Here is an 18,754-nt window from a genome sequence, read left to right on the forward strand (position 1 = left end):
ATTATTGGTGGTATAAGACAACATGGATTGAACATAAGCTTCAACAACCACAAACTTATCATCAAACATCAAGTGGACGCTTGCTTTTATCAACAAATTTCTCAAGCTTCAGTTTCACCAAGTAACTTCTGTAGGTCCAATCCCACACCCTTCTTGAATGGCTCGAAACCATTACACAATCCGGCTCAATTTCAATGGTGGGGACAGTAAAGCGAAAGCCCTTCTCACTTCTCATTTATCATTTTGTTTTCATACCTTGGTGTTGGTGAAGAATCAGCCGCTCGTTTGCCCAAATCAAGAAATATGCAAGTGGAAAGTCTTCTGAAGAGATTTTCAGTTTATACCGAGATCACATAGACAACCCAACTTGACGCCAAATTTGGTTTTATAGATCAGATTTTGCAAAACGAGAAAATTTATCTCATTGGCAAAAAGAAAAAAATTTGTAGTTATATAAGCAGAAATCACTCAAAAATGATGATGGACGAGCAAATTTGCATCAAAATCAACAGGAAACATTACAAATCTCAAGATAGGTCCAAGAGTTTGATACAAATTCATGAACATGAACAAGCCCTACTCTCTCTCCCTCTCTCTCTCTTCAATCTACGATGCTCTGCAGTGGAATAATAAGCAAAAGGAAGAAAAATAATCTTGCTTTTATTAAAACAAGAGAGACCATAATGAAGCAACTCTCTTGGGAATGGTCTCTTCACTGTAATCACCAATTCCCAAATGCATATGGAATAATAAGAAGTTTTTGACTAACCAAGCTTAGCAGACTTCTTTGGCTGCAGTGATAACAGCCTCCGCGGTGATACCAAACTCCTTGTATATTTTGCCTGCTGGTGCACTAGCACCGAATCGGTCAATGCCGATGGCCTTTCCTTTGCTTCCAACAATCTTCTCCCACCCAAATGTAGATCCAGCTTCAATGCTAACTCTAGCTGAGACAGCAGCCGGAAGCACACTTTCCTTGTAGGCATCTGATTGCTCATCAAAAAGCTCCCAAGAAACAAAGGAGACAACTCTTACAGCCTTTCCTCCCTTTCTAAGTTCCTCAGCTGCTTTGGCGGCAATTTCCAATTCAGAACCAGTTCCAATCAAAATGACATCAGGTTTGTTACCAGAAGAATTGTCCGAAATTATGTAGGCACCCTTTTCAACACCATCAATGGAAGTTCCAGCAAGGTGGGGAAGCTTTTGCCGGGAAAGGGCAAGGATGGACGGTCTCTTCCTGTTGGCAACAGCAACCTTGTATGCACCAGCAGTTTCATTACCGTCAGCCGGACGGAGCATCAAAATGTTGGGCATGGCACGGAAACTTGCCAAGTGTTCAATTGGCTGATGGGTAGGTCCATCTTCTCCAAGACCAATAGAATCATGGGTCATAACATAGATAACGCCAGCTTCACACAGAGCAGATATCCTTATAGCAGCTCTCATGTAGTCGGTGAAAACAAAGAAAGTAGCACAGTAAGGAATTAGGCCAGGGCTGTGCAGGGCAATGCCATTGCAGATGGCTCCCATCCCATGCTCCCTAACACCAAACCGAACATTACGTTCCTCTGGGGTGTCCTTTTGGAAGTCCCCAAACATTTTTAGTAGGGTCATGTTGGAAGAAGCAAGGTCTGCACTACCACCAAGAAGACCAGGGAGAGTCTTTGCAAGGGCATTAAGACATGTCTGAGATAAATTTCTGGTAGCTTCCGCTGGGCTCTCTGGACTGTATGTCTGGATATTGCAAACACAATGTGTTAACAGATGATCGATATTGCACACGAAATGGAGATTTGATGCTTCAATTGGACATGAAATGTTTGAGAAATTGATGGGCACCAATCAATCAATGTCATTCAAAATGCTAAACGCAAAGCATATTTACAATCGTATGCAGATCACAATTGTATTGTTATCAAAAAGGCCCACAAATGTGAGAAAAAACAGCACACAAGATCATCAAAGCTCCACTCACCGGAAGGGCTTTCTCCCAACCAGCAGGTAATTGACCACTGCTGATAGACTTAAACTCTGCAGCTTCTTCAGGGTATTTTTTCTCATACTCAGCAAACTTGGCATTCCACTCAGCTTCAAGAGCGGCGCCCTCAGCAACATGGCGACTCCAGTGCCTGCAGAAGTGCTAGTGAGTTACTAAATATCAAATCAAACCCTAGAAGCAAAATGGACCAGATAAAAGCTATCAACAATTGATTACTTTTTAACATCTTCTGGCACATGGAAAGGCTCGTATGGCCATCCAAGATTCTTTCTAGTAGCATCTACTTCCTTGGCACCCAGCGCACTTCCATGTACACTGTAGCTGTTGGCTTTGTTTGGAGACCCAAAGCCAATGGTTGTAGTCACCTGTGGAAATGTGAACATACAACAAAATCATAACACAGTTTCAGAGCTAAGCCAAGCATAAAAACTGATAATTTTGTAGTGGCAAATTCGAAAAAGATTTACAACACTAAAAATTGATATTTCGCATAATTCATGAATCACAAAATGGAAAAGAATGAGAGAAAGAAAGAGAGAGAGATAGATTTGTAAGGAAAAACAATAGTGAATGCTAATCAGTTAATTCAATTTCATTTTGCATATGATTTAATAAAAAATCAAAGCGAGGCCAATAAGGAGCAAGTGGCAGCCTTAGGACACAGGTCTTGGGTTTAAGCCTCACTTATAACAGAAAAAATCAAATAAAAAATCAAAGTAGGTTAAAATGAATCCCCATTTGTATGCATGAAAGAGATGTCTAACCCTAATCAAAGTGGGTTTATCTGTGACAGCCTTTGCTTCCTTAATAGCAGCACGAATATCATCATAGCCAGTGTTTCCATTCTTCACCCAGATAACATGCCAGCCAAGACCTTCAAAACGCTTGTCAACGTTCTCCGTAAAGGCAATCTCCGTGTCTCCATCAATAGAGATGTGATTGTCATCGTAGAAAGCAATAAGCTTCCCAAGTCCCAAGTGTCCAGCAAGGGAAGAAGCCTCATTTGCAATCCCCTCCATTTGGCACCCATCTCCCAGTATCACATATCTACAAGAAAAGAGATACCAAGATTACTAATCCAACAAAATGAGAACCAGGATAATAAAATAAAAGAGAGATGAATATTAATTATACGTGTAGTGGTCAACAATCTCATTGTCAGGCTTGTTGTATCGAGCAGCCAAATGCTTCTCTGCAAGAGCCAAACCAACAGCATTCGCCATACCCTGGCCAAGAGGACCTATGCGGAACATCAAGCGATAATTAATTAACTTTGATAATGGATTCTCTCAGTTACAACAAGTCAGTAGACTAAGAAAAGACAAAGATCACTTGAAACTTACCAGTTGTGACCTCGATACCAGGTGTCTCAAAGTTTTCTGGGTGTCCAGGTGTTTTGCTTCCCCATTGTCTGAAATTCTTCAAGTCGTCTTCCTATAACATGCATGACATTACACAACATTTATAATGAGATTGGTTCAACTGAACAGATCCAAGGTAATATTATCCCAAAGCAAAGGAAAGACAGATCCAAAGAGCAAGAGGACCAATCAGAAAGACACACCTGGACACTGTCGTAACCAGCAAGGTGAAGGAGAGCGTACTGCAACATGCAGCCATGTCCGGCGGACAAAACGAAGCGGTCACGGTTAAACCAGTAGGGGTTTTTGGGGTTGTATCTCATGACCTCATCATACAAAATATGACCCATAGGAGCACATCCCATGGGCAATCCCGGGTGACCCGAATTGGCCTTCTCGACGGCGTCGACAGCCAAGAATCTAATGGTGTTGACTGATTTCTCAACCAAAGCGGCATCAGTCGAGGTTTCGAGTGTTTCTACGGCCGCTGCGCGGATGGGTAGGCTGGCTTGGCTGGTGGAGAGGCGGCGGCGGGAGGTGGGGGTGCGTAGGGTGGAAGAGGAGGTGGATTTGAGGCCGGAAAAGGAAGGGAGAGAGAGTGTAGAGAGAGCGAGACGATGGTGCTCTGATGATTGAGTGAAGCCATGGTGAGAAGTGCCTCTGGTCAGAAGGGCTTGGGATAGAGTGAAAGAAGATGAAGAAGCCATTGTTTTGTTTTGAGAGAGAGAGAGAGAGAGAGAGAGAGAGAGAGAGAGAGAGAGAGAGAGGCTGAGCTCGCCTTCTGATTGTGTTTCTTGTGTTAAGGGCGATTGAGTTCGTTGATATAATCGAGCCTTTTGTTCGCGTCAAGACTCATTTAGTTAGATAAAGAGTGAATAACATTTGTATCCCCAATTTTTCATGATTTCTAAATGGAGCACGTTTCTATATTTTTATTAAATAAGTCCTGAACCTCTATTGAAATACCCGACTCAAAACATCATACTTTGTACAATTCTAAAATATGTTACCAATTAACTGACTAATCTTAAGTTAAATTATCGTAGATTGGTAGAGTGAAAATCCAAATCACAAGGGTACTTTAGTATTTTAACAAGAGTAAAGTATCCATTTGATACAAATGCAAACTTTTGGTCCTTATTTGAAGAAATATAAAAACTAATATCCTGTTTTGAACTTTATGTTGGGATTGGAGGGAGGGAGAGAGAGAGCGAGAAAGAGAGAGAGAGAGACGGAGAGCCAACAACTCTTCTGTTGATCTTCTCGGCTTCAGTTAGGGGCAGGGGTAAGGAGAGCTGACCGTTAGATTCGAAGAGGAGACATCTCAACCCTTCACTATGGGTTGGAGTTTGGAAAATGCTCAGCCTTCCATTTTTTCTTTTTTCTTAAAAAAAATTTAGGTGCCACGTCATTATTTTTGAAATTTTTATATTTTTTATTCACTTGGGTCAAAATCTTTATTGAGGCATGACATCGATGCCAAAGTCACTTGGCAATAAAATAATGGTGATTAAGATTTAACAACTCAAGTGATCGGATTGTTTTATTTTTTTAATTATGGGTGAAACTATTTTAATTTAAATTTTTTACTTAAAAATTTACACAAATTTTGAGTTATTAATTTCAAATAATCTAACAGTAACAAAGCTATTAGCTGACAAAAAGATGATCATCATCAGCTAATTAATCCAAACTGCAAGTAAACTTACCTGAATTTCGGGAGTTTTACCATGGCTGTTAGTCCTCAAGCGACAGAGGTAACTTAAATTGGGGGTCTCCACTCAGCAAGGCGGCTGCCATACAAGAGGGTCAAAAGCGATAGGCATTTAACTTAACTTTTTACTATGATTTGATGATCCAGCATATTTTGGTGGGTTGTTAGAAAAGGTTTGGTGGCAATGGTCAAAAACTTTGTCTAATAGTATATATTCTTTCCGTTAAAGATTTGTCCTATAATTATGCATAATAAAATTTAAAAAATAAGGCATTTGCTATTCAAACTTCAAATCCCCACTATTGCTCACAACTAATTACCATTACCTACCATATAGGAAAGCTAAAACTAAACTCCACACGTGGCAGCAAAGATAGTTAAGAGAGTAATACAAGCAAAGCTAAGGGCCAAATCCGATATTAAGTAATGAAAATGACAATGAATTTTGCTAGATTAGTCAAAGTTGACCTCACTTTCTTTGGCAAGTAGGAGGATTTAACTTCAAGTGGGAAACGCAGTTGTGAACCGAGCAGCATTTCCCAGGGTGATGGACTGATCATTCGCTTCACCTTTCTAAATCCTACAAGACAACAAACAGGCACTTATGGACTACACAGGTCTGATCTGAAAGCAAATTATACACGTAAATTGAACATAGTTAAAAATTTCAGATGGCAGGTAGCAATAAAATTACTCATCCTCTTAATTTGTTTAATTATTGAAGGAAAATCACACCTATGAAAATAATATGGTGGCTTGTTTTCCAGGCTATCTAATTCTTACATCATTTTGATCCTTTTACTTCTTGATGTGGAATTCCTGATCCCTCTGCTAGTAACTGAATATGAAGCTGATGCTGATCGAAGATAAGGTGACTTGTCAATGTATGCATGACGTTCATTGCTGTTCCAGTATAAAATGAGCCGATTTGTACAACAATGTGACCAGCTATCACCTAGCCAGTGTGTTTTGAAAAAAAAGGGCAAAGTGAAGGGACAAGCAAACTACAAATACACGCATGTACGCATGGATCTATTTTCATGTGAAACTGTGGCAATGACTAAATGAGCTAGTGAATTTAATATTCAAGTAGGAGAGTAGGAGACTGAGGTTTGACAAGAGAATTGAATTTTTTACCTAGTGCAAGACATAATTGGAAGGAACCTTCTGTGTACTTAGTGGTCACCTGGTTCAACAAAACCACCTGAAAAAAAGAAGTTATGAGCAAAAAGCAGCTACAAAAGGAAACCAAAGGATGTTGCCGACCTAGAATATAACCAGGTAGTGTAAGAACTGAATTAATGGCAATAAATTAATTTAGAAAAAAAAAATTGGTAAAGGGATAGGGATGTCAAAATAACCCGGACCCGGCCCGAACCCGGATAATCCGGGCCGGGTTGAACCCGTACCGGAGAGGGAAAAAATCCGGATCCGGAATGGGTTTTAATAACCCGGATGAATCCGGGTCCGGATCCGGGTTTGGGATAACCCGTGTATCCGGAACCCGGACCCGGATTCATTTTTATATTATTTTTAATTATATTTATTAGTAAATATAAATACAAACATTAAAAAAAAAACCTAATTCTATTTCAAAACTCACACACAAATCGCGATTTACCCAAACAAGACAAACCCTAGCTGTGCCGCCGCCGCTGCTGCTGCCTTCTGGCTTCCGCTGTCCCGCAAGCAAGTCAAACAACTCTCGGCTAGGTTCGCCGTCGTCGCAAGGTTGGGTTCAAGAAGCTTGTGAAAATTACATTTCCTTTTACTGTTGATTTTGATTTACTTGTGTGAATTTTCTGGGTTCGGTTTTCTTCTGAGAATGTTGGGGATCATTCCTCTAGCTGAGCGTCTTGGTTTTGTAACTGAGCATGTTTCCTTTGCATTTTTACTGACGAGAGAGATTATTGCCATCAGATCAGACTCTCCAAGCTCGAATTCGCATGTTGAATATGAATTAATTAACAGAATTGATAAGTGATTTGTGTTATGTGATTTGTGTTGTGTGATTTGTGCTATGTGATTTGTGTTGTGTACTTGTGTTATACTGCTGTGAACACCATTGATTTGTGTTGTGTACTTGTGTTATACTGCTGTGAACACCATTTATTTGTGTTGTGTACTTGGGGTAAAATCTACTGCTGTGATTCCTGTGAACACAACTCAAAAATAGTTATAAGTGTAAGAAGAATGGCAAGTTGATTTTATTGTATTCGGTTAATACTCTTTTAGTTATTGAATTCTGATCTTCGTACTGTTTACGGATATTAAAATTCTTACCAAATATGGCCTTTGTTTAATAAGTTCTAGCATTCTCTACAAAGCAATTAAATAGTGTATGATTTACTGTTTTCAAATTAATAAGTTTGCTTTCTTTGTTGTGTTATGTTGTTCCATTTACCAGGCTTTTGACGAGGCAATTGCTAAGTTGGATACCCTGGGTGAGGAGTCCTACAAGGATAGCACTTTGATCACCACCGTCGCATGCTTGCAGCAGTGCAGTTCCTCAATTCGTTTGATTCACCGGCGTGAGTTGCTGTTATACTTTGTTTTATGTTTGAAATGTTGCTGTTGCAGTTACAGTTAAAAATAAATTGTTGATTGTGCTCGAAATGTTGTGCTGTTATACCATTGATTTATGCTTGAAATGTTGTTGATTGTTGGTGTTACTAGATTCGAAATTGTATATTTCAAATGTTAGAAAGTTGTTATAGTTAAAAATAAATTGTTGTTGTTAATGGATTTGTTACCGTTAATAGATTCCAAAATGTATTTTTGAAATGTTAGAACTTAGAACATTGTTACAGTAAAAAAAATAAATATAAAATGGAAGAAATTGGAGGAATGATGGGTTAGTTTAATTTGTTTTGACATAATTCTTGTAGGGTGTTAAATTCGTAATGGAAAATGAACAAAGAGTTGATTTAGATGTTTCCAAGACTGATGAAAGTGTGGGTGTGAGGGTTGGCATGGATATGGCAGCAGAAAATAATGATACAACTGCTGAATTAGAACCTGATTCAACAACAGTAGAGCAGGGGGGTGGGAGTGGGAGTGGCCGTGGCCGTGGCCGTAGGGGTAGGGGTAATACTACTGCTGGCGCTTCAAAAAAACGAGGCGCTGGCAGCGAAGGGAGTAGTTCAGATAGATTAGTTTCTGATGCTTGGAATCATTTTAAAAAAGTTAAGTTAGGCAAGGAAGTTCAAGCGATTTGTAATTATTGTGGGTTAGTTATGCAAGGGCATTATTCTCAGGGCACTAATCACTTGATTAATCATGCGAAACGTTGTCCTAAAAGGTCAATCAAGAATGTGCAGCAAATGCACCTTTCTTTTTCTTCTAAAGCAGATGGAACTACTGTTCTTAGTAATTGTAGTACTGAACCAAAGTGGGATATGGCAATACTGAGGGTTTTTATAGCTAGAATGATTGTAATGCATGAGCTTCCGCTATCATTTGTTGAGTATATTGGGTTTTACGAACTATTAAAGCTTCTCCAACCTTCAATTGAGACTATTAGTAGAAACACTATCAAGGCTGAAATTTTGAAACTTTACGATATTGAGAAGACTAAGGCAATGAGTGTTTTGGAAGCTTGTGACAGTAGAATTGCAGTGACTACGGATATGTGGACTGCTGGTAACCAAAAGAAAGGGTATATGGTTGTTACGGCACATTATATTGATAACTCGTGGGTGTTGCGAAGTCGTATTATGAGGTAATATTCTCGAGACTTTTTTTTTTTCGTTTCAACATAAATGAATGTTTGCATTATTTAATATTTTGATTATTTTTTTACATTTTTAGGTTTATATATGTGCCGGCTCTACATAGTGGTGAAGTTATGTGCAATGAGTTGTATGAGTGTTTGATGGAGTGGAATATAGATAGGAAGTTGTCTATTGTAACTGTTGATAATTGTTCTGCAAATGAGTCCATGATTGATTTGTTGTTGGGACAATTTTCAGCTAGTTCAATGATTATGGGTGGGAAATTCCTTCACATGCGCTGCTGTGCACATATATTAAACTTGATAGTTAGAGATGGTTTATCTGTAATCCAAAAAGAAGTTGAAAAGATTAGAGAGAGTGTCCATTACTGGACAGCAACACCTTCTAGATTTGAAAATTTTGAGGCTGCCAAAAAACAATTAGGTGTTAAAGAAACTAAAAACTTAGCACTTGATTGTAAAACTAGGTGGAATTCCACTTATTTGATGCTTAGTACAGTTTTGTTGTATAAAGATGTATTTATTCGTTTAAAGGAGCGTGATAGAAATTATACATCTTTGCCTAGTGAGTTGGAGTGGAATTTTTCAAAACTTATGTGTGATTATTTGAAGAGTTTTTATAAGTTAACAGAACTTTTTTCGGGGACACGATATCCGACATCTAATTTATTTTTTAGCAAGATTTGTGAAATTAGATTGTCAATGAATGCATGGTTACAATCACCAATTGAGGGGGTAAAAAATATGGCCACTAAGATGATTGCGAAGTATGACAAATATTGGGATGTTATTCATGGAGTTCTTGCTGTGGGTACTTTGTTAGATCCTAGGCGTAAAATGTTGTTAATTAACTTTCTATTTCCCAAAATCTATGGAGAAAGAGCTGAATTTGAAATTGAAAGGGTGCACAAATTATTTGTTGATTTAGTGCATGAGTATGAAGTCAAATATTCATCAAATGCAAATTGGGGGGTTAATGGTTCAGCTAGTTCTGAAGGTGCTGAAGCAGATGATTCTATCATGGTAGACTTAGACTTAGATGAGATGGCTGATGAGTGGGAATCATTTAGAAATCAGAACTCACAAAATAATCATTTCAAAACAGAATTTGAGCTTTATCTTGAGGAAAGTACTTTGCCTTCAACTAGTCAATTTGATATTTTGTCATAGTGGAAGAATAATCAAGGCAAATATCCTATACTTGCAAAGATTGCGAGAGACTTTTTGGCCATTCCTGTATCAACAGTTGCTTCCGAGTCCGCCTTTAGCATTGGAGGTAGACATTTGAGTCCTCATCGCAGTAGACTTCAGCCATCTACAGTGGAAGCGTTGGTGTGTACTCAAAATTGGTTTTGGCTTGACCACAACCTAAAAGGTATGGAAAATTTATTTATTACATAAAATAAATTAATTTGTTATAGTATCAATTTATTACTAACTAGCTGTTTTGTTTCTTATTTTTATGATTTATTCATGTTTTTTAGATGGAATTCCAGAGGAAGCAATACTTTTTGCAGAACAACTTATTGATGAAAGTTTGATGAGTGAGTTGTGAACAACAATGAATCAAGTAAAGAAGAATAGAAAATGATGGAGAAAAGTTTAAACTTTGGATTTGTGGTTTTTAATTTGAACTTTGAATTGAGACTTGTGTAATTGTGTTATGGATTTATATTTGTGGCCGTTTTATTACTTGAAACAACCGTTTGAATTGTAGAGTTTGCACACTAGCTGTTTGAATTGTAGAGTTTGCAGAGAGTTGATTAATTGTGATTTGTGAGCACTGGATTATTATGCCATTAATTGTGATTTGTTGTTTAAGTTTTAATTATTAAGTGCTGGGATGGCATTTGAAACATTGAGAATTTGAGATAGGTTTACAAACTTCATGTGGTAGAGATGATGTTGAAATATCGTGCAAAGTATGGACTGTATGGTTATCTTGATGATGTTGGTATGTGGTAGAGAAAAGCTTGGGGACATTCTCCAATCTTTTATGCTATGTTACAGGGGCTGTCCAGTGTGTGTAAATCTCATCTTTTTGTTTATGTTAATATTTCCTTTAGTTACATTAGTTGTGTTTTGGTTCTATCACTAATAATGAAAGTGAAATTTGAAATTTCATTATTGATCCGGGTTCAAAACCCGGAATCCGGAAACCCGGATTTTTTCGGGTTGAACCCGGACCCGGACCCAGATGGAAAAAACCGGGTTTTAATCCGGGTCCGGGAAAAAGAAAATGACGTCCGGGTCCGGAACCGGGAAGGCTAAACCCGGACCCGGACCCGGATTTTGCCATCCCTATAAAGGGATGGTAGGGGTTCAACAAAATTAACATTGCACAATCATAAATAGCCTATTACAAAATTCAAAAGTTAAAACATTTAAGAAGATATTTAAATTGTCCTTACCGCCAAACTGAACTTTTTTGCTAAGTTCATCAACTTTAAAGCTATTCCACTGAGCACTCGAGTTCTGAGGGCTAAGTCAACAAAACCATGGCGGAAATGGAATGCAATGCTATCGATAATAACAACCTTAACCTGTTATACAATTAATAGTCAAATAAGCAAGAAAGCTGATGCAATACATGCACAACATAATGATAAGTGATTCAACTTTAACCAATCTATACAACAAGGAGTCAATGAATATGCAGATGAGAAATTTTATTTGCCATACTCCTAATATAAGAGCACATACATGGGGAAATCCCAGATCAGTAATTTAAACAATTCAAAAACACCATCCATGTATGCTTCTTAACCATAGTTTTAACAAGAAAATCAATAAAAGGCATAGTCTCATATAGAATAGAAAATGTGACAGGAATCAGATAACTACAATTCACAAGTAAAATGATTTCTGGTATGTTCAAGAGCAACATATTCATGTTATACTTATACCTACATCTTTATGCTCTGAAACGAACTTGTCAAGGTAATTTATCACCGCAGATTGCTCTGTATAACTGCAGATGCGGAAATAGAATATATTTTCCAAAATATCTTTCGGTTGTGTTTTAACTTGGCAATCATTCCGCAAAAATCGATTATATTCCAACATGTCCTCTACACATGCCTCAGCAATTTGTAAGGCACGCTCAACCATAAAGCTACCTTCTGTATCTAAATATCAAAAGCGTTGTGTTATAGCTTACAGCTTTATGGTGAGATCAAGTGAAACAACACGAGAACCAATATTGATATCTACAAGCCTAAACACTTGCCTATGTATATTGCCTTCCCACCAAGCCCACCAAATTCTACTGGAATTTGAACATTGACTGCAAGCTGAATCCTGTAAACATAAAAAATTAAATATGATAACTTCCAAAAGAACATGCCACTTTTACAGTAGCAGAAAGTTAAAAGGACAGGAACCCTTACCCAAGCTGCGTTTTGCCAATACCAGGTACCCCGCCTGCATATATGAGCAAAAAAATAAGAAAACTAATATTTCTTAAAACAAAGCCTTTATATTAGAAGCACCAACGGGGCACAAGACGAAGAAATTAGCCCAATGCGAGAGAAGTGATAACAAACCAATTTCGGTAACTTCTCTGCAACCGATTCCACCACCCAGTATGTTATCTAGATCGGCACAAGATGTAGTAATCCTTGCCAACGACTCCTGTTCCTCCTGGAGCATGTCCCAGGCAGTCTGTGTACCTGTATGCCGCAAACATCAAACAATCTCATAGCTATTAACTAATATGCTGGAATATTTATCCAGATACAAATTAGTGTCATTTAAAGACGGCATTATTGGTAAGAAAAAAAAAAGGAGAATCAAAGAGGAAATGGATTACAATTCAGAATAGATTGACACCAGCTGTTTGATGCAACCTTTAGAATTTCAACAGCTTCGGTCTCTGAAATTTTTAAATCTGTTTTAAGCAAAGCAGCAAGTGAATTATATATATGTTATATGAATGTAGTTCGTGTAGCAATTACAACAAACACTTGGTATGTGAAATTCGTTATAGTACCATATAATTAAAAACTAAATTTAAAAAAAAAAAAAATTACCGCGAGATATATCAGAAGAGGAGGCCGAACAAATTGAAGAAAGAGAAGTGTAACCTGCAGATATTAGTTTCCCTCTTTGCGTTGCTGAGATTGGTAGTTTCGAAACCTCCATCTTTTCTTCTCTCCTTTTCGTCTCCTCGCGCTCTCACCTCACACGCCTTTCCTCTTCTCAGACATAGGGCCCACAAGCTAGTGTTAACTGTTAAGGCGGGTTTTGGTTCACAATCAATTTCAAAATTTAAAAATAATAAACAAACCATAATAAAATGTTTTTTTAGGGACTTGATTATCTAAAAATTTTCCTTATCGTTGTTTCATAATAGAAAAAAGGCACTTTATATTACTAAATCGCATATAAAAATCTATAACAAAGTCAATTTACATTTAATACTAAAATAAACCACTATAAATTTTTTAAAAATATCAATTGTAGTTTTGATATCCAAGTTTTAAATTTAATATTAGATGCAAATTTTAGTATTATATGATTATTGAAATTTAACCCGCATTAAATTATATCTTAAATTTCGAAATTTGTCTTCAAAGTGAAAATCAAAATTTTTTTTATTTTACTTTCTTGTTTTAAAGGAAAACAGCGTTAATAGAAGCCATAATATACAAAAAGGCAAGAGTAAAAACATGAGGAATTTGATTGATACTCTTGAATTCTGAAACAATCAAACAAGTACCTTCTCGTTACTTCAGTTGACGATGCAAAAAAAAATGCATTTGCAGTTACAAATTTGAATCTCAATTTGGCACAAACAGTAACATAGTTGGGCGCTAGGCTATTACAGAAAATGTAACAAGCTTACAATGGCTCCCAATCCCAGCATTATACTGCTCATTAGTATCAAAAGCCCGGCATGCCAGCGGCAAACAATCTCTATTGACCACCAAAATACTTGATTCAGAGTGCAATGGTCAGTCATAAATCAGAGATAGTTACAGCTTGTTGAATTTGCTACAAATGGCTCAATGCATGGATCCATATCAAGGAGATTGCTGCTGCATAGATGCCTGGATGATAGATGTGAGAGAAGGATGCATTCGAGCTTTTCTCAAGGACCGCGCTTCGCTTCTTCCTTCAGCAAATTCCTCTCCCAATGGCCACCGTGGCCGTAAATCATACTAATAACACAAATATGTGATAAAAGTAAAACTACGATTACAGGAAGCCAGCCCTTACTCAGAGAAAGCAATCAACTTTTCAACTTACCATAAAATCTTCAGGGTCATCTGCAGGTGGTGGAGGATCAAACCTTCCAACACAGAAATGCTCAATGCCAGTCCAAGCCACCATTACACCTATATAGATGGAAAGCAAGGGATTTCATTAGCCATTAGATGTCATGGCAAGCAAGGGATTTCATTAGCCATTAGATGTCATGGCCTGCTTATCTCACAAGAAAGAAACTTTTTCTTAGCATACCAAGGCAAAATCCCTAGTTTAAACCATGACAAATAAAAGCTAATGACATTGTTATACGTACAACCTTTTGATTGTCATATTGTTTGAAGAAATGAAACTGAAGTCTTGATACTGTTATATTTATGAGGGATTGGAATAAAGGAATTATCACAATCTTCCTGTCATATCCTCTTCAGCAGAATGGTAGAGAGCAATGCGGAGTAAGTAAATTACTTCTTATAAGTAAAATCTAAAAACCTTCACTCTGCTCAGAGAAAACAAGGAACAGTTTGAAAAGTGAAATACAACTTACCATTGTCAGTACAAAGGCTGGGAGGAGGGCACACAAGTTGCAGGCTGTTATTTTTAACTACCCGATCAAGTCGAGCCCTAACATACTTATTTGATGCAACACCTCCAGAGACTACCTGCACGATAATAATGTCACACACCACTAAGAGGTCGAAACCACTTAGAGCGTGGATTTAAGATAATTAGACAGTTGCAGTTGACATCACCAGATGTTTTATAGAAGGCTCAATCTTCAATGCCCATTCAATTGCTCGTTCACACCTTTCCTCTAGATGTAATACTGCAACTCGCTGCACGAAATGTAATTGAAAATTATTAATTGAACATTACTCATGCATAAACTAACAGGAGCATGTTGACAACATGAATTTCATCATTTCTTTCTCCTTCCGCAACCCCCCCCCCTCCCCCCCCACACAAAAAAAAAAAAAGAACCTGAAAAGAGGCAGCAATATTTGCCCGAGATTTTCTGTCTTGGCAGCTGGTAGAAGAAATGGGAATCCTAGAATCACTGCATGTAGCCAATGCACATCAATAGGTAGGTGGATACAGCAAAGGGTTGAAAATATATTAGTAGTAGTTAGTGTGAGATTCAGAACCATGTCTCCTTAATTGTTTATAAGGTATATATCATATCACCCTACATTTTGTCTTGATTAAGTTCAATAATATTGAGAAATGGCCAATATACCTGGAATGCCCATTTTGCACCTAATGTGGTCATTAAAAGGACAAATATTGGCACTGGAAAAACAGTGATAGTTGAATATTTCCCAACATTGCTGGAGTTAATTAAGGCAAAACACAGAGAGGAAGATAGAAGTATTTTCCTGTATTTCCATTGACTTAATTTACATTAATTTTATGAGTCAAGAGAACCAATGTGGCTGACTAGAGTTGACATTGCAGATACAACTCCAAACAGTTGCAAACATTGATATTTAACTTACATATTTTTGGATTCAATTGCCAGTCTCACTTGAGTCTTCAGACCAGCATATGAGAAGTTGCAATCTTTATGTTGTTTCATTGGGGTCTATTAAAAAATAATTGCCAAAATTAAGAGTGTACCATAAGAGAATGCAAAGATCAGTCATACGACAAACTTGTTGAACAAGCATAAAAGACAGTCTAACATACCTTGATCACCAAAAAAAAAAATGATAAATTTTTAGGCAAACCAACTTACTGAGAATTTGACAGACTCAGCATCACCCTCTAGAGCAAGTTTCTCCACAGCTGGTCCACCACTTCTCCTCATATCCAGACCCAGCCATTTTGCTGTCTTATCAAATGCCTCACCAATTGCATCGTCTATTGTGGTCCCAAGCTGTGTGTATTGCCCAAGATTATGCGCAAGAACAAGTAGATTGTGACCACCTAAGAAACAGACAAGCCAGCAGTCATCATAACCTTTACAATAATTGCCAAAAGAGATAGAACAAACAGTGAGGGGTTTGAAGTAACCACTGAATAACTGACGCTCTTCTTAACCAAAGAATGACTAGTATGCGAAGACTTGCAATTCAACAAAGGAAACATTGAGGCAGCAGTCTCACGAGAAAAGATCAAATAACAGCTAAGCAAAAAGTTTTCATCAAGTGCATCAAGGACTTGAGTTACATCTCCTGGACTTACCATAAAATTAGTAGGAAGTTCCTCCCTTCTCATTCACCAGGAGATCATGCATATTAATATTGCTAATATACATGTTGTGCATCCTAATCATGCAGCAGGATCACAATCACCCATGGTTTCAAATCACAGAGTGAGATTTGTCCCATATATATGGTTATATTCCATTACTCTAAACTACTCAAAATCTTTATTCCTCTTCACACAAAATTATCAGTTAAACCAAGAAAATAAGGACTAGGGGAGAAGTAAAGTTTATACCTGATATAAGCAAAGCTAAGAAAGGAAATCGCAAGTCCTGTTCAATTAATCTAGACATAAAAAGAAATACATTAGATGCTGGCAAGCAACTACATAATAGTGATTAAGCTCTTATAACAGCATGATTACATCATTACTTAAGAAGCAAAAACATGTGGTAATTAACTTGTGTCTTTCTGTCCTATATGTATGTTATTGAATAGATCAAGGAAGTCATTCTGCATTCTAGTCATAGTTAACCCTTGCCTGGCTACTAAAGCATGAGCCTCCATGTGGTGAACACCAACAATGGGTAGATTGAATTGACCAGCAATCTTCCGAGCTTTCTGCACACCAACTGTATTCCAGTATATACAAAAGTAGAACTTGTGAATCCCATCCTCACAATAATTTTCCGCTACCCTAGTTCACAATAGAACTTGTAAAATATGTTTTAAATTACCACGAAGACATAGGCTTAATCCGGGACCAATAGTGACAGCAACTGCAGAAAGATCTCTCTCAGTTAAATTGGCTTTATGGAGTGCTTCTTGCACAACCTGCATTTAAAAATCACAAATTCAAAACCATCTGAGCATTAAACCAATTTTAAGCAAAGTCTAAAGAATTACACAAACCATATGAGAAAAATGCAAGATCAAGACACATTCACGGGTTATTGACAAAGACTGTGTCACAAAAATATAATACTAATTTGCAAAACTATAATGCAACATAAACTTGGATGGTGAAACTATTGGTGACAGAGATGTAGAATTAATGTCACCACACGAGATAAAGTACCCAGCACACTTGTTACCAGATATCATACCGGATCAATAGCTAGTGAGTGTGCTTCTTCAGCCATCTTTGGAGCTACACCTCCATATTTAGCTAGCAGATCTGCCTTGACATAGTACAGACTTGAAAAATCAGCATATGGCATATAAACCGAAAAGCAAACACAGACTGACAGCTAACTCAACTAAAATTATCATGAATGCAAGTCAGGGTAGACATGAAAAAATCACCTTGATTTTTCTGGTTTTCACTAATGCAGTCAATTTATGTGGCAGCCAATTGCAATGATTTGATAACAAAAACAAACATTTTTTGTTCTAAGATATGTTTATGCTAGTTCCATTTGTAGCCCTTGCTTCAATTAATTTTATAATTTAAACCGCACAACACAAAATTGTAAATCATATAACCAACATACCTGTTAGTTGATTCAAAACAAATTTTAGTAGAATCTGAAACCAAAATATCAAATTCAACCTAATAAACGCAATCTTTACCTGAGAAGACACAACTTGACTGAGAATTTCACCATTGCCTCTCACCTACAATCACCCAAAAAACAAGAAACAAACTAACCCCATTAAGAAATAAAATAAAAATAGACACCCCAATTAGGATTTCTGCAAACACAGCATTCACTTAGAAATATATATTAAAAGATAGTGCTAATTCTCCTTGATAGAACTCCACCAAAATTAAAAACACGCAAGGAAATGGCTTACAACAGCAGCCGCCGTGTCATCGCAACTCGTTTCGATGCCGAGAATTATTAAATCATCTTTAGCACTCATCTTGATTTGGCCGAAATTCTTTGAACTGAAGTGACGGTTTGGTAGAGAAAAAATTCTGAGAGGGGACCACGTGGGTCTTATTATTTGTCGATTGTGACGGACAAATAATCCTGGAGACATTGGCGAATAGTTAAGCGAGGGTTTTTGAAGGAGATTTAGGCGCGAAATTCTTGAGGAGAGTGTTTGTAACGAAGACATCGTTTTTGGGTGATCTGAAAAGCTTGCCATGTGGTGCAACGGCAATATAAGTTAGATAACACTGGATCAGTTTCCCAAACGCCACCGTTTCAGGAATGGCTCGTTGAGGAATTTGATTGGTCGATATCGTTTGGATAAAGACCACGAAACCATTTCCTTTCGTTTGACTTTGAGACCTCCCAGGTACCAAAAAAAAAAGGAATAATAACATTTGGCTCCCAATTTATTAAATTTTCTCAATGAATACATATTTTTGAATTTTTATGAAATAGGTCCCTATCTGCTAAAACTGACACGCGACTGATAAAACTGGCAAGTGAGTAGTGACTCCTCCTAAGTGACTGAAATTGGGTTCTTCAAAAAATTATAATCTTAAATTTTTTTTTTTTTAACTTTTGGGAAGAGTCTTACAATCTATTATTATCATAATGAAAGTTCTTCTTTTTCCCACGATAATATGGTTTTGCCATTCAAAATTAGAAACTCCGCAACCAATGAGGGCAAGATCTTTCCTATAGAGATCAATAT

General features: G+C 37.3%; 3 protein-coding genes and 1 long non-coding RNA gene across 21 annotated transcripts; 1 reads left to right on the plus strand and 3 right to left on the minus strand.

Annotated features, from left to right (window-relative positions):
* Nucleotides 1-475: 475 nt before the first annotated feature.
* On the minus strand, nt 476-4,219 carry LOC102622121 (transketolase, chloroplastic). Its single transcript, XM_006490846.4, has 7 exons — nt 3,564-4,219; nt 3,343-3,433; nt 3,134-3,239; nt 2,764-3,046; nt 2,216-2,364; nt 1,976-2,129; nt 476-1,734 (listed from the first exon to the last, which is right to left on the minus strand). The coding sequence occupies exons 1-7, from the start codon at nt 4,065-4,067 to the stop codon at nt 775-777; spliced, it is 2,247 nt and encodes a 748-aa protein (XP_006490909.2). The 5' UTR covers nt 4,068-4,219; the 3' UTR covers nt 476-774.
* Nucleotides 4,067-13,171, minus strand: LOC102619562 (DNA repair protein RAD51 homolog 3). Of its 16 annotated transcripts, none has more exons than XR_008052878.1 (11): nt 12,839-13,164; nt 12,619-12,696; nt 12,353-12,478; nt 12,197-12,230; nt 12,037-12,107; nt 11,718-11,935; nt 11,219-11,350; nt 6,212-6,278; nt 5,810-5,930; nt 5,548-5,654; nt 4,067-5,153 (listed from the first exon to the last, which is right to left on the minus strand). XR_008052878.1 is itself a non-coding variant. In XM_006490840.4 (10 exons), exons 1-10 carry the CDS (start codon nt 12,948-12,950, stop codon nt 5,142-5,144), a joined length of 957 nt encoding a protein of 318 aa, XP_006490903.1. In that variant the 5' UTR covers nt 12,951-13,165; the 3' UTR covers nt 4,067-5,141. The 16 variants fall into 16 exon arrangements, 11 of the variants coding, with proteins under 11 accessions (XP_006490903.1, XP_006490898.1, XP_006490900.2 ...); XR_008052877.1 differs by having other exon boundaries at nt 5,810-5,977; XR_003062144.2 differs by having other exon boundaries at nt 5,858-5,977; nt 12,839-13,162.
* LOC127900965 (uncharacterized) lies at nt 6,665-10,430 on the plus strand. Of its 3 annotated transcripts, XR_008052879.1 has the most exons (5): nt 6,665-6,805; nt 7,482-7,605; nt 8,682-8,795; nt 9,978-10,182; nt 10,292-10,430. It is a non-coding gene; the product is annotated as an uncharacterized LOC127900965 (long non-coding RNA). The 3 variants fall into 3 exon arrangements; XR_008052880.1 differs by lacking the exon at nt 8,682-8,795; XR_008052881.1 differs by lacking the exon at nt 8,682-8,795 and having other exon boundaries at nt 10,017-10,182.
* A 295-nt stretch (nt 13,172-13,466) lies between the features above and the next one.
* Nucleotides 13,467-18,330, minus strand: LOC102619268 (probable tRNA N6-adenosine threonylcarbamoyltransferase, mitochondrial). Its single transcript, XM_006490832.4, has 13 exons — nt 17,960-18,330; nt 17,735-17,779; nt 17,269-17,343; nt 16,900-16,996; nt 16,704-16,794; nt 16,458-16,507; nt 15,751-15,941; nt 15,512-15,597; nt 14,997-15,072; nt 14,768-14,851; nt 14,563-14,677; nt 14,058-14,146; nt 13,467-13,969 (listed from the first exon to the last, which is right to left on the minus strand). Exons 1-13 carry the CDS (start codon nt 18,254-18,256, stop codon nt 13,832-13,834), a joined length of 1,434 nt encoding a protein of 477 aa, XP_006490895.2. The 5' UTR covers nt 18,257-18,330; the 3' UTR covers nt 13,467-13,831.
* Between the last annotated feature and the right edge of the window lie 424 nt (nt 18,331-18,754).

Source organism: Citrus sinensis, chromosome 3, assembly GCF_022201045.2.
Source record: "Citrus sinensis cultivar Valencia sweet orange chromosome 3, DVS_A1.0, whole genome shotgun sequence".
NCBI lineage: Eukaryota > Viridiplantae > Streptophyta > Magnoliopsida > Sapindales > Rutaceae > Citrus > Citrus sinensis.

What these genes read in the sequence shown, in the direction of transcription:
- LOC102619268 (XM_006490832.4), bottom strand. Translation starts at nt 18,256, where the DNA reads ATGGCAAGCTTTTCAGATCACCCAAAAACGATGTCTTCGTTACAAACA. An exon ending in GTCAAGTTGTGTCTTCTCAG is followed by an intron (nt 17,344 to 17,734) that starts GTAAAGATTGCG and finishes TACTATGTCAAG; the next exon opens with GCAGATCTGCTAGCTAAATA. An exon ending in ACTCACTAGCTATTGATCCG is followed by an intron (nt 16,997 to 17,268) that starts GTATGATATCTG and finishes TTTTAAATGCAG; the next exon opens with GTTGTGCAAGAAGCACTCCA.
- LOC102619562 (XM_006490833.4), bottom strand. Translation starts at nt 12,950, where the DNA reads ATGGAGGTTTCGAAACTACCAATCTCAGCAACGCAAAGAGGGAAACTA. An exon ending in TGGGAAGGCAATATACATAG is followed by an intron (nt 11,936 to 12,036) that starts GCAAGTGTTTAG and finishes TTTGATATTTAG; the next exon opens with ATACAGAAGGTAGCTTTATG. An exon ending in CCAATTATGTCTTGCACTAG is followed by an intron (nt 6,030 to 6,211) that starts GTAAAAAATTCA and finishes CACACTGGCTAG; the next exon opens with GTGATAGCTGGTCACATTGT.
- LOC102622121 (XM_006490846.4), bottom strand. Translation starts at nt 4,067, where the DNA reads ATGGCTTCTTCATCTTCTTTCACTCTATCCCAAGCCCTTCTGACCAGA. An exon ending in TGGTATCGAGGTCACAACTG is followed by an intron (nt 3,240 to 3,342) that starts GTAAGTTTCAAG and finishes TGTTCCGCATAG; the next exon opens with GTCCTCTTGGCCAGGGTATG. An exon ending in GAGATTGTTGACCACTACAC is followed by an intron (nt 3,047 to 3,133) that starts GTATAATTAATA and finishes CTTTTCTTGTAG; the next exon opens with ATATGTGATACTGGGAGATG.